This window comes from Bos mutus, chromosome 18 (assembly GCF_027580195.1).
Source record: "Bos mutus isolate GX-2022 chromosome 18, NWIPB_WYAK_1.1, whole genome shotgun sequence".
In the NCBI taxonomy this organism is placed as follows: Eukaryota; Metazoa; Chordata; class Mammalia; order Artiodactyla; family Bovidae; genus Bos; species Bos mutus.
This window is the reverse complement of record NC_091634.1, coordinates 9658298-9670559: the sequence shown is the minus strand read 5'-3', so window position 1 is coordinate 9670559 and position 12262 is coordinate 9658298. Positions and strand designations below refer to the sequence as shown.

General features: G+C 54.1%; 1 protein-coding gene across 1 annotated transcript; it reads right to left on the bottom strand.

Moving 5' to 3' along the window:
* Positions 1–68: 68 nt before the first annotated feature.
* Positions 69–1766, bottom strand: LOC138991641 (echinoderm microtubule-associated protein-like 1). The gene is made up of 4 exons (XM_070386724.1): positions 1488–1766; positions 1272–1395; positions 983–1087; positions 69–117 (listed from the first exon to the last, which is right to left on the bottom strand). Exons 1-4 carry the CDS (start codon positions 1678–1680, stop codon positions 69–71), a joined length of 471 nt encoding a protein of 156 aa, XP_070242825.1. The 5' UTR covers positions 1681–1766.
* Positions 1767–12262: the final 10496 nt, after the last annotated feature.

Genomic DNA, 12262 nt, shown 5'->3' with positions numbered 1-12262 from the left:
AGTCTGGCCCGGCCTCTGGGAACTTGACCTCGCCCAACATTCTGATAGTCTCACCTCTCCTTCTGAACCTATCCCTGAATCGACAGCTCCCCATGGAAACTCCTATCGTCTTCAGGTCTGGTCAAGCAAGCAGACCAAGATAACATTCACCCTCAGTCCCTGCAGACCTACTGGGGTCTGTCCACGTCCACCTATGACCACAGTTCAATTCAGTCGCACAGTCGTTTCCGACTCTTTGCGACCCGTGGGCTGCAGCACGCCAGGCTTCCCTGTCCATCACAATTCCCGGAGCTTGCTCAAATTTATGTTCATTGAGTCAGTGATGCCATCTAACCATCTCATCTGTCGTCCCCTTCTCCTCCTATGACCACACCTAACCTTCAAATTCAAACCGCGCCCATTTCCACCTGGCAGCGCCCAGGCTCCCCTCCTCCCAGTTTCTTGCACCGGACACTACTGCACATGATCTCAGCCCGTTGCCCTCACCCCAGGTTCTGATTCTGCCCAGTTTACCCTCTGGCCAAGCCCTCAAATTCCTTTCACGCCGGTTCCTCTGACTACCCCATTTCCTGCAGAAACTCCTCTTAGAGCCCTGACCTGGCTGCCTCCCCGAGACTAAATGCGGACTCTGCCTTTACCTTAGTAGCCACGCCCACAATCCTGGATCCTCCCTAACTTCTACTCGGGCTCTTCCGAGAGACTTTGACCATCCACGCCTCCTACGCGCTAGTCCAGCCTCTAAAGCTTTGACCACGCCCCTCAATGTTGGCTCCGCCTTCTCGTGCCTTTCACTATTACCACTCTGTCTCAAGATTGGTCCCTCCGATCCTCCTGCACCGTTTCCGCTTTCTGAACTAGATGATCATGCTTTAGGTTACTACCTCGTGGCCTGGGGCATCACCCTAATCTCCCCATCGTTTTCCAAGCCTAACTGAGGTTTTGGTCCCACCCTTTGCGGTACGACCCCGCTTTGGACACTTACCCTTCCTTTTTGGCGCTGCAGTTGCTGCTAGAGGATGTGGTGCGGCTGCGGGGATCCTCGCGGCGCACCGAGGCGAGGCGCTCTGGTGACAAGTAGCGCCGGGCACTGCTAATAGAGAGCACACAGTTAGGGTCAGAACCTGCGAAGCCAGCAGGCGAGTGCCGGAGGCGGGCGAGAACTTTACAGGACCTTCCCCTGCTGATGTTCAGACACCCGAGTCCATCCCCTTTCATATAAACAGCCTCCGAGGTCTTGGAAGAGGCTGGGGATCCCGACTTCCGCGCCTCACCTGCGCCCAGAGGTCGCCTCCTTTTTGGGGGAGGATGGAGACGTGGCATAGCCGCCCACGCGCCGCGGAGGTCCCGAGCCATTGAGGGGCGTCCTGGTGGGAAGACCTTTCAGGAGCTGACACACTAGATAGATGGAGTTGGAGGACAGAAGAGGATGAGTTTGAAGTACAGGCCCCAGCCCCTACCACCTCACCCCTCTAGTCTAGTGAAGATACCGGAGGCAGTGGTGCCTAGGCGAGGAGGAGCCCGGCCCTTGGGGGTGCCCCGCGCGCGCAGCGCTGCGCCTTGCTCTTCGCATGCCCGCAGGCGACGCAGCGCGTCAGCCAGCGCCGCCTTTAAGACCGCCAGCTCATCTTCTTGCAGCTGAAGCCGCTGCTCCAGCGCCGACACGCGGTCGTCCACCTCCATCCCGCTCGTGCCCGACAAATTGTCATCTGGAAGGCAAGAGATCGCTGGCTGCGAGGGCCACCCAGGAGCTCCAACGCCCAAGGGGAAGTGTCCCTCCCACCTGCCCGGGGCTAAGTCCCGGGCCAGCCACGCCCCTTCATCTCCCGCGACCTGGGGCTGGAACGCCTGGATGTGGGCCAAGAAGAGGGGAAGGAAATCCCCACGGCTCTCAACCCTTGCCCGCACACTCCTCTCTGCCTCAGCGCCCTGGAGGCGTGACCTTAGGGAAGTCCCTTCCTCGCTAACCTTCTAAGAAAGAGTCTACAAATCAAGAGCCTCTCGACTCTGGTTTTAAGATTCTATGACTAAGATGCTAAATACCTATAAGTGATATCAACATCTTAAGGATGACATCAACTTTTTCCGAACGACACCAACATTCTAGAATTGATCCCCAATATCCTCTGACGAATACCGAGATTTTTTATCGCGGGTACTAACATTCCCTGTCTGTTTCTAAGACTTTCCAAGCCAAAAAGGTCTGTGCCTGGTCCCTCTCCGCTTTCTCTCGTCACCGAGGGGTTCGACCCCAGAGCCTGCTGCGAGGACAGACTTTCTGCGGCCCCTGGCGGCAAGTTTGGGAGTTGCAGGCAGCTCCTCGAAGACCCGAGATTCGCGCAAGGGATCTGACACCCAAACTAACTTCCCCGACCCAAGCGTCTCTCCTCTGATCCTCTTTTAAAATGTAGCTTCTTTACTCCCATGCCCCTGACTCGGCTCTCCCTCTCCTCTCTAGATGCAGCCAAATAATTCCTCCTGCATCTCCCGCGGTCCTCATTTTCCCAAAGTGGGAGGGGCAGAGTACCAAAGTGGTCCCCCCTCCCCCTTTAGTCCCAGACCACTCATACCCAGACTCATTGCTGGCAAGAACCAAGGAGGCCCTGGCTCCCAGTTCGGTGGAAGTCAAGGTGGTAGCCTTAACAGGAACGGGGCTTGGAAGTAGCACCTGCTATCCCCCTTCCATAGGATGCCCCGCCCGTCCGCTGGGCTCCGCAGTGCAGCCATCGGTCCCTCCCCTCCCTCCCCCACCTCTTGCGGCCCAATCGCTTGCCTGGCCTCGCCTGCCCTGCCCCCCACCCAGCGCCACTCTGGTCGGGTGCCTGGACCTGCATTGGAAGGTGGGGGTTAGGTCTGAGGGAGAGAGCTGTCAGGACTCGGAACTCATAAGAAAGGGAATCTCAGGGGCCTGTTGGCATTGCGTTTTGCAAAAGAGGAAACTAAAAACGGAGGATGGGGGAGAGTACAGAGATCACCGAAGGTCAAACAGCCAATAGAGGAGGTGTAGGAGGGCCTGATCACCTCCTTGTGCCAAGACCCCTCTTACTTACCATTAATAATACTACCCCCAAAAATGAGATTTGTCATAGAGAGCTTACACGTGCAAAACACTTAGCATCTCACCTGGCTCTGGTATGTGCTCAATAAATCCAGAATATAATTAAATGTTATTATGGTACCCACACTGGAGGAGGGCATGGCAACCCACTCCAGTATTCTTGCTGGGAAAATCCCATGGACAGAGGAGCCTGGTGGGCTATGGTCCACGGGGTCGCAAAGAGTTGGACATGACTGAAGTGACTGAGTACATGGTACCCAATGTCCCAGCAACTTTAGTAGCTCTAGTATTGTACCCATTTTAGGAGGCAAGGAGATAGATGGGGATTGAAGCCCAGAGAGATGAAGTTACTTGTACACAGACACACAACCTTTCAGCCCCGGAACAGGTATTTGACCCAAGCTTAGGCACCCTGTCAGCCTGCCTCTCAGAGGGGCTGAGAAGGACAAAAATGAGCATTCTGGTCCCTGACACTGGGGTGTATGCCCAGAGGTAAGCCTCCAAAAGGGAGTTCCTTCTCAGGGCCTCAGAGTGAAGTGGAGGAACTGTTACCTTGCCCCTGCAACCCCCATCCAGGGAGCCAGCTTATTCTGAGGCCTTGACCTGCCCACCCACCCCTCACCTACCATGACTCAAGTCCTCTGTCCCCTCCTGCCGGTTCATCCCCCACCTTCAGCTCTTTTGCCAAGAGGCCAGCCCCCATTCCCCACTTCTCCCCTCTGCCTCCAGCTCCCCTCATCTGGGTCTGACACCCACAGTGGCCTTTCTTTTTCATACCCATTTGTCTAGGGAGAAGGGATGAATCCTAATGGGCGGGAGGGGTGGGGCCTGAGGACTTGGGGGGTAGAGTGGAGGCAAAGTCCTCTGGTCATCCTGCCTGGTCCCACACCCAGCCCACAAGCCAACACCCAATTCCACTCTCCCTCAATCGGTCCCTCTGCTGAGGAGAAGGGAGAGGGTCCCGGAGGATTGAGAGGGGATGGAGAGAGCAGAGTTCCACACCTCCAGGCCTTCCCTCCTTCAACCCCAAGCTCCTAAAGGCTCTGCTCTCTTCTCTCGGTTCAGCCACCTGGGGAAAAAGGGGAGGGTCGAAGAAGGTAGGACTGGGATCAGGGCTTTGGGGATCAGGCACCTTGCTCTGGGGTCAGGGTCCTGCTAGGGGAGAAAGAAGAATCTTCAGCTAGGGGCGAGGATGGGGACTTGGAAGGAGGTTGGGGTAGAAGGAGATAGGTCCTGCCCTGGGCGGGGCCAGGGTCGGAACTGAGGAGGGGTCTCACCGTTGCAATATTGAAGCAGCGAGGACGTGTCGTAGAGGCCGCAGAAGGCCGGGCCGCGCTCCGCCATCGCCCCGCCACATCCACCGCCGGCCCCCCCGGTCCCAGCTCGGGCCCGGTCTCCCCCCCCAGGCCCTGCCTCCCGTTGCCATAGCAACGCCCTTCGTTCCAGCATCCCCGGCTCGGCCCGCCCGGCATCAGGCGGCCGACGCCGGGCCTGGCACCGGGGTCATCCCCCAGGATGCCCAGAAAGGGGGAGGGGGTCGGGACACCCCCTGCCAGGCCCCCCAACACAATCCTCGGGCCGGGATTGGTTGAGCCGAGATCCCTCTCGGTACTGTCTGGTACCGCCCACAACAGGCGCATATTCTCTCTAGACCCCCTCCTCGCCTGTTCAGGACCAATGAGAGCCTGTCGCGCAGGCCCCCTCCACCAATAGGGATGCAAAAGGATTGGAAGGGGCAGGGCCTTCTCTGCTTTTCAGCCCGAAGCATAGCCCCTGGCTCTTAGAGAAAGGTAGGGTAGAAGAAGACACTCCCACATCCCCCAGATCTTCCTAATCTTTTCCTGGGTTTTCGAGAAGCCTCCTTGCAAGACCAAATCCTGGAGCCTCAAATCCGCCCAGATACCCACAAGCTCCGCCCTGGAACTCTTATTCTAGCTCATTTCTTCGAGCTCTTGTTTATTCTATCTACACCAGCCCTCAAGGCTCTTAGCTCCACCCCCCCCCCCGAACCCCGTGGGGGGAGCTAAAGTTCTATTCCCGCCCCCAGAGCTTTTGGCACCGCCTCCTGAGCATCTAGACCCAGCCAACCGATAGGATTGGCTCCGCCCTTGAAGTTTAGAGCCCCCTCTACCCTAAGTCTGTTAGTCCCTCCCTCACCTTTCCTTCCACTTTCCTATTGGCCAGCCCCGGCCCTTAGCTCCTCCCCCACAGGCTTCACCTCCCACCTTATTATCCAGTCCAGGTTTTGACAAAGGCCTAGTTGTGATGCTTGGACGACTGGCGGTGTCAGTCGGAGCTGGCTCCGAAGTTGTGGGGAGAGAAAAGGGAAGAAAACCTGACAATGGATTTAAAGAGTACTGAACCACTTTCTCCGAGTCCTTATTGAAAGTCAGCCCCTAGAAATGACCCAGACCATGCTATATATCTGGGGGCCAGATATATAGAGACATATGTATGTCAGCCAGCCAGTGCGTGCTCAGTCGTGTCAGATTCTCTGCGACCCCATGGACTGTAGTCCCCACCAATTTCCTCTGTCCATGGAATTTTCCAGGCAAGAATACTGGAGTAGGTTGCCATTTCCTTCTCCAAGGGATCTTCATGACCCGGGGATCGAACCCGGGTCTCTTGTGCCTTCTGCATTGGCAGTCTGATTCTTTACCAACTGCCCCACCTGGGAAGTGACCGTAAATCAGAAGAGATTTGCTTCTGGACACAGCCAGGCCTTGAAGCTCAGGGCTTTAGAACCAAATTGACCTGGGTTTGAGTCCTGACTCCACCAGGGTCTGATTGTGACCCTGAGCCTCGGTTTCCACATCTGGAAACAGCAGGGAGGAGGGGAGTGAAGGTTAAATATCCAACCGACTTCTTTTATTCATTAAAAAATGTTTACTGAGTGCCTATCATGTGCCAAGCTCTAAGTGCCAGAGTTTCAGTGATAAGCAAGTCAGCCCCCAGAATTTGCTCTCATGGACCCTGCAGTTTCTGGAGGAGGTAAACCACAATACACAAAACAAATAAAGAGTGTTAATAATAACATTTACCGAGCACTTCCTATGTGCCAAGCACTCAGTTATCTTCACCACAAGCCCTAGTTTCATCACCATTTGATAGATGAAGAAACAGGCACAGAGCTTGTAAGATCATTTCAGGTCCTGGCATTAGAGAGATAAGACAGAGTGATATCGTCAAGGATGGGAGGCTGAGGCTAATTTAGAGAGTGTGGCCAGAGAAAGTCTTTCTGAGAAAGTGACATTTGAGCTGAGATGTGAACGACATGCAGGAAGCAATCACACAGGGGCAGGGGGAAGGGGGGTGACTTTCCAGGCAGCGGGAACATGAAGTACAAAGGTCCCGAGGTAGGCATGAGTTTGGCAACAAGAAGGCTGTTGATGATGGAACTGTGGAGAGCTTCCATGTGAAGAGGAGAGCAGGAGGTAGATGGCATCGGGAGATAATGGGAGCACCAAATCTTGTGGCAGATGTTGGCGGTTTGTCACTGTATCCTCCATGAGGCCCAGGGAGGCCACATTGGTAAATCACACAGGAGGACAGTGTCCGGCACACAGTAGGCACAAGTAAAAGGCAGCAACCCCTGTTCGTGTGCCAGTGAACAACTACTATGTGAGGTCAATAGGGACTTACTTCCCTAAGACTCCACGCTCCAAATGCAGAGGGCCTGGGTTCGATCCCTGGTCAGGGGAGTAGGTCCCACATGCTGCAATTAAGACCCGACACAGCTAGATAAAAATAAATTTTAAAAGATCAATAATAAGTTCCAAGTGATGACTAAAATAGACGTGGGCCATTATCATTCTATGATCACAGCTAATTTTCTTACTGAAGAAACAAAGCAGGAACTCAGATTTCTTGCCTTCCCAACTCCCATTTCTCCCAGCCTCCACCTCCCTAAGCTCAGATTCTAGGAAAGGGGAAATCAGACTCCTACATACAGAACGATATGCAACGGGTTGAAATGTGCAATGTGCTAAAGGCTGTTACTGGAGTGTCCCCAGAGGACGGAGGGAGCCCAAGGGACTTCAAAGCCTGCAGTTGGGGAAGGCGAGGGGAGCCAGGGTGTGAATGAAGGAACCACAGGCAGAGGAGTTTAGGCTGCTGGGCTGTTAGGGGTGGGGTGGGGCGGCGAGGATGACACGCCAAGATGTCAGGATTTCCCTGGTGGTCCAATAGTTAAGACTCTGAACTTCCACTGCAGGGCACATGGGTTTGATCCTTGGTCGGGGAACTAAGATCCCATATGCCTTGCAGTTTAGGGGGAAAAAAAGCCTCTGCTGAAGGTCTGTTATGAGGATCAAGTGAGATACGTGCATGTAAAATGCCCAATATGGTACTTATTAATAAATATGGTACCTATTATTATTATTTGTTAATTAGTGGTAGTAGTTCTGTGGTGCTGGAGAAGACTCTTGAGAATCCCTTGGACAGCAAAGAGATCAAAGCAGTCAATATTAAAGGAAATCAACCCTGAATATTCATTGGAAGGACTGATGCAGAAGCTGAAGCTCCAATACTGTGGCCACCTGATGGGAAGATCTGATTCATTGGAAAAGACTTTGATGCTGGGAAAGATTGAAGGCAGGAGGAGAAGAGGGAGACCGAGGATGAGATGGTTGGATGGCATTACTGACGAATGAACATGAGTCTAAGCAAACTCTGGGTTACAGTGAAGGACAAAGAAGCCTGGCGTGCTGCAGTCCATGGGGCTGCAGAGTGGGCCACATCTGAGTGACTCGACAGCAGTAGGGGTAGCAGTACTTCTATTTCTGATTTGGGACTGTGTTTTTTTTTCCTCTCTCAGCGTCTTTTTTTTTCCTCTGTCTTTCCAACTCTTTCTTTCTTCCTGTTTTTCTTTCTACCTCTCCTTCTGTTTGTTTAGGTCTATGCCTGGGCTGGGAGCTCCATGAGGGCAGGGCAAGAACTATCTTGGCCATTGGGGTCCCCAGCATTGTCAAGCCCAGGGCCTGATATATAACAAGTACCCAGTGAAGGAACCTCTTTATGCTGGTAAAGTAGTTAAGACTCTGAGCTTCAGTTTTGACCCCTGGTCACGGAATAAAGATCCCACACGCTTCGCACCATGGCCAAAAAAAAGAAAAAACAAGTACCCAATAAAGTAAACCGAACCCAGCTCTGTACCGAACCCAGCTCTGTGCCGAACCAGTGTTGGGAGATGCTGGGGACCCAGCAGTGACTGAGACAGCCCCAGCCCTACCTTCTCAGAGCTCACGATCCAGGAGAGGAAATCATTATGTGTTGAATGAATGAGCTAATTTTGAGGTGAGCTTGGAACACTCGACCGAAATTGGGTGGAGATATTTAAGGCAGAGAAAACTGCTGGGACTGAGGTAAGAGGGGGTGGGAAAGAGTCTGAAGAGTTGGGAAGTGATGGAGAGAGGGCTGGAGAGCTCAGCAAAGGCCTGGAAGGCTGTGGAGAGGAACGTGAGCTTTCTTCTCTTGAGTGCACTGGGGAGCCATGGCAGGTTCTGAGCAGGGGAGGGACCACGGCAGGTTTGTGCTTTAGCAGGACCACTCTTACAGCCTGGCTGCCCTGGGGAGGTCGAGGCGGGAGGTGATGGATGGAAGGAAGAAGGACATGACTGGGGCAGGAGAACGGGGGGGTGTGGGGGGGGGCGGGGGCCAGAAGCGAACTGGATCAGAGTAGGGGCTGGGGGCAGAGGGAGGAAGAGCCAGATTCTAAAAACCAGGACGGGAAATTCCCTCCGCGCTTTCACTGCCGAGAGCCCAGGTTCAATCCCTGGTCGGAAAAACTAGATCCCAGAAGCCCCGTGCGGCCAAAATAAAATAAAAAATAAATAAATAACCAGGAGGAAAGTGCCTCGGTCAGCCTGCTTTCCGTGATGCCAGAAAATGGGCTTGACGGCTCACGCACCACCACCAGGGGGCAGCCGGGAATTCAGGTTTGAAACTCCCAGCGGCTTCTCCCCCAGGGCGGCGAAAACTTCACCTTGATACCGAGGTGTGGAGAGGTTGAAGTTGTCTTCCGGGCCCCAGCTGAGAGCCCCTCTGCTTTCCTGCTCCACCCCCCAACACACACACCGATCCTGGCCTCTTGGTTCCCTGGAGCCCCTACCCCACCAGCAAGAGATTATGTCAACACAGTCCGGCTGATTCTGTCCAGGACAATATTTGCCCTCAGGATCTGGGAAGGTTGCTATGGAGACTGGGGACGTGCTGCGGGGCGGGGGGCAAGGGGGGAGGGAAGAGAGGCAGGGTCAGGGGGAGCACCCTCCCTCCTGGAAGAGGGTGAGGGGAGCCAGGCGTCGTCTCTGCCTCACCTCTACCTGATTGAGTCTTGGGGAGTTTATCCCATCCCCATTTATCTGCGTTCCAAGTCTTTTTCCCCACCCTCTGCGCTCTCTCTGGACCATCTCTTCGTCTCTGTCCCTGATTATCTCTCTGGATACCTCTGCTCCCATCTCTCTGAGTCTCTCTCTCTGTCCTTTGCTTTCTCTCTTTGGGTCTCCACCTCTATGTCTCTCCACGTCTCTGTGTCTCTCTAGGTATTTATCCTGTCTCTATGTCTCCATCTCTCTTTGGGTCTTTGTCTCTCTCTCCGGTCCCGTGTTTTTGGTGTTGGTCTCTCTAGGCCCTCCTCTCTGGATCTGTGTCTCTGGGTTCCTATCTTTCTCAGGTCATCTGTTAATCTTTCTCTCCATGTACCCCCATCTCTGGAGCGCTGTCGGCTTGTGTCTCACCGGATCCTGTGTCACCCCTAGGTCCCTCTCTGAATCTCTGTCCCTCCTTCTCTCTAAGGGTCCCTATATTTTCAGCTGTGTCTTTCTCAGTCTCAGTCTCTGACATTCTGAATCTCTTTCTATTTGTGTGTGTGTGTGCATGTGTGTGTCTCTCTCTGGGTTTCTGTCTTTGAGGCCTTGTCTCTCCGCAGTCCTGAATCTCAGGGGGCCATCTCAGCCTCCCATTTCTGGCCTCAGTCCCTATGGGGCCCCCCCTCTCCCCATCTCTCTCTGCCTCATTTCTCCTGCACCATCTGCCGGCACTCCAGGCCCCCGCCTGCTCCCCGCAGGCTCTTCTTAGCCAGGCAGCCCCATGGGGGGAGGCACAACCCACCCCAGATTCCTCCCCACCATGGCATCCTGAGGTGGGGGGGAACACTGCCTGGTCGTGGCTAGGGTGGAGGGAACAACAGCCTGGAGACCCGGGACCAGGGGACATGGAGAAAGGGAAACAGACAGAAAGACACCCTGAGAGGCGATGGGAAAAGAGGGATGAGAAAGAAGAAAGCTTCAAGATAGGCAAGAAGAAATTGAGCTGGAGAGTGGAGCGAGCAAGAGAAATGAGGAGGGGGCAGAAGGAAATCCAGAGGGAAGAGAAGAGAAAATACAGCGCAGCCAACAAGGAAGGAAGATGGAAAAACTGTACTCAGGCTTGGAGGAAAGGAGAAAGAAGAGATTCTTGGATCAAGGGGACTGAAGGGGGCATGGAGAGAGAAGAAGGGCAAGGGGAGAGGGCATGACCGCTTCTCTGCCTGCAGCTTCCAAAGCCCTGAGCATGGGGACTGGAGAGGGCCCGTGTGGCTACCCCTGAGGCCCTCTTACCTCCTCCCCAGGCCCTGGGAGAATGTAAAAGCCCCCAGGAGGGCTAAGATGAGCAGGGGGCCAGTTGGGGACCCAGACACCCCTCCTCCTGTCCTCCACACCCACTCCCGGACACAGTGCTCTATTCTGCCCAGAGGGACTCATGAGGGAGGGGCCAGCCTGCTCATCCCCAGGCTCCTGTCCTGGTTGTCTCTCTCAGGCTCTCCCTCCCTCCACCCACCTCATCTCCATCTCTCAGAGTCTCGTCTCTCAGTTTGTATCTCTTCTTTCTCTCTCCCTTTCTTGGTCCGTTTTGTCTTCCCTGATTTTTTCTCTCTGTCTCTCTCTTTTTGTATATTTCTCTCTACTTCTCTGTCTCTCTTGATTCTTTCTCTCTATCTCTTTTTCCTGGTCTCCCTCATCTCTGCCTCTTCCTGTCTCTGTCTGTCTCTGCTCTTTCTTGGTCCTTGATTTCTTTTCCTGTCTTTCTCATCACCTCAGTTCCTCTCCCTTGCTTCCCCCTCTCACACCCAGTCCCTCTTCTCCCCCTTTCCAGCCTCCCCCCACCTTCCCATCCTCAGCAAGTGACCCCAGACCCTCTTGGGACCAAGGAGAGGCTCCCTCCCAACCCCAGCCTCTTCCCGAGGTGTCTGGCATTCTCAGACTCCTCTCCTCTCCACTCCATGAACCGAGCCTTTCCCAGGACCCAGAGGGCGCCAGGAATGTGGGGCAGAGAGCAGGAGGCCAGCTGGAGGTCAGGAAGCCAGGAGCCCCCATGTCACTCCCCCTCCCTGAGACTGTTTCTTTCCAGCCTCTAGTGCTGGATCTCACACCACTCCTTACTCTCTGCCCCTCCTGGGGCCTCTGGGCCTCAGTTTCTCCTCTGCAAAATGGGCAGACTCACCTCTGTCCCATTTATCTTCCAGCTCCCCGGGGAGTGTGTGCTCATGAATGTTACTAGTATTATTAATGTGCAGGAATTGGTGGTTTGCATTCAAGGGGGAAGTGAGTGCTGATAGCCGGGATTCAGTTTCTAAGCCAAATATTTTCCATATTTTAGGGCAAAGGAAGAGACTGGAAGTGGAGACTCTGAGGAGGTGTGTGATTCAGTGGTGACTGTGACTGGGAGACCACATGAGGCTGTGGGTTCGTGCATGGTGGTAGGAGGATAGTGTGCAATCCTGTGCACAACTGTGCGACTGCGGGTGGCTGTATACGACTTGTGAGTGCAAGTGAGGCTGTGATGGCCAGTTGTATGTCTTAGCACTGGGCGTGACTGAGGATGACAATGTAACATCCAGAGCTCATGGGAGTGTGTGCCTTAGAGACACTTGAAGAACATGTATTGTTGGAATGTGACTGTGGACTCTGTTGGTAATTATGTGAAGTGTGTGAGACGTTGTGTGAGCACATTAATGAGTGGAATTGTGTAACATTGTATATATAATTTTCAGACTGTCATTAAAGGATTGTATGACAATCACCTATAACTGTTTGCCTTTATGTCATCAACAGCCTCCGCTCTGTGCCCCAACTTGTGCTGAGTGACCCTGGGGACCCAGTGGTGACAGATGCCTTCCCTGTCCTCATGGGGGCACTCAGGCCAGTTGGGGGAGACAGTATTTGTGATGTG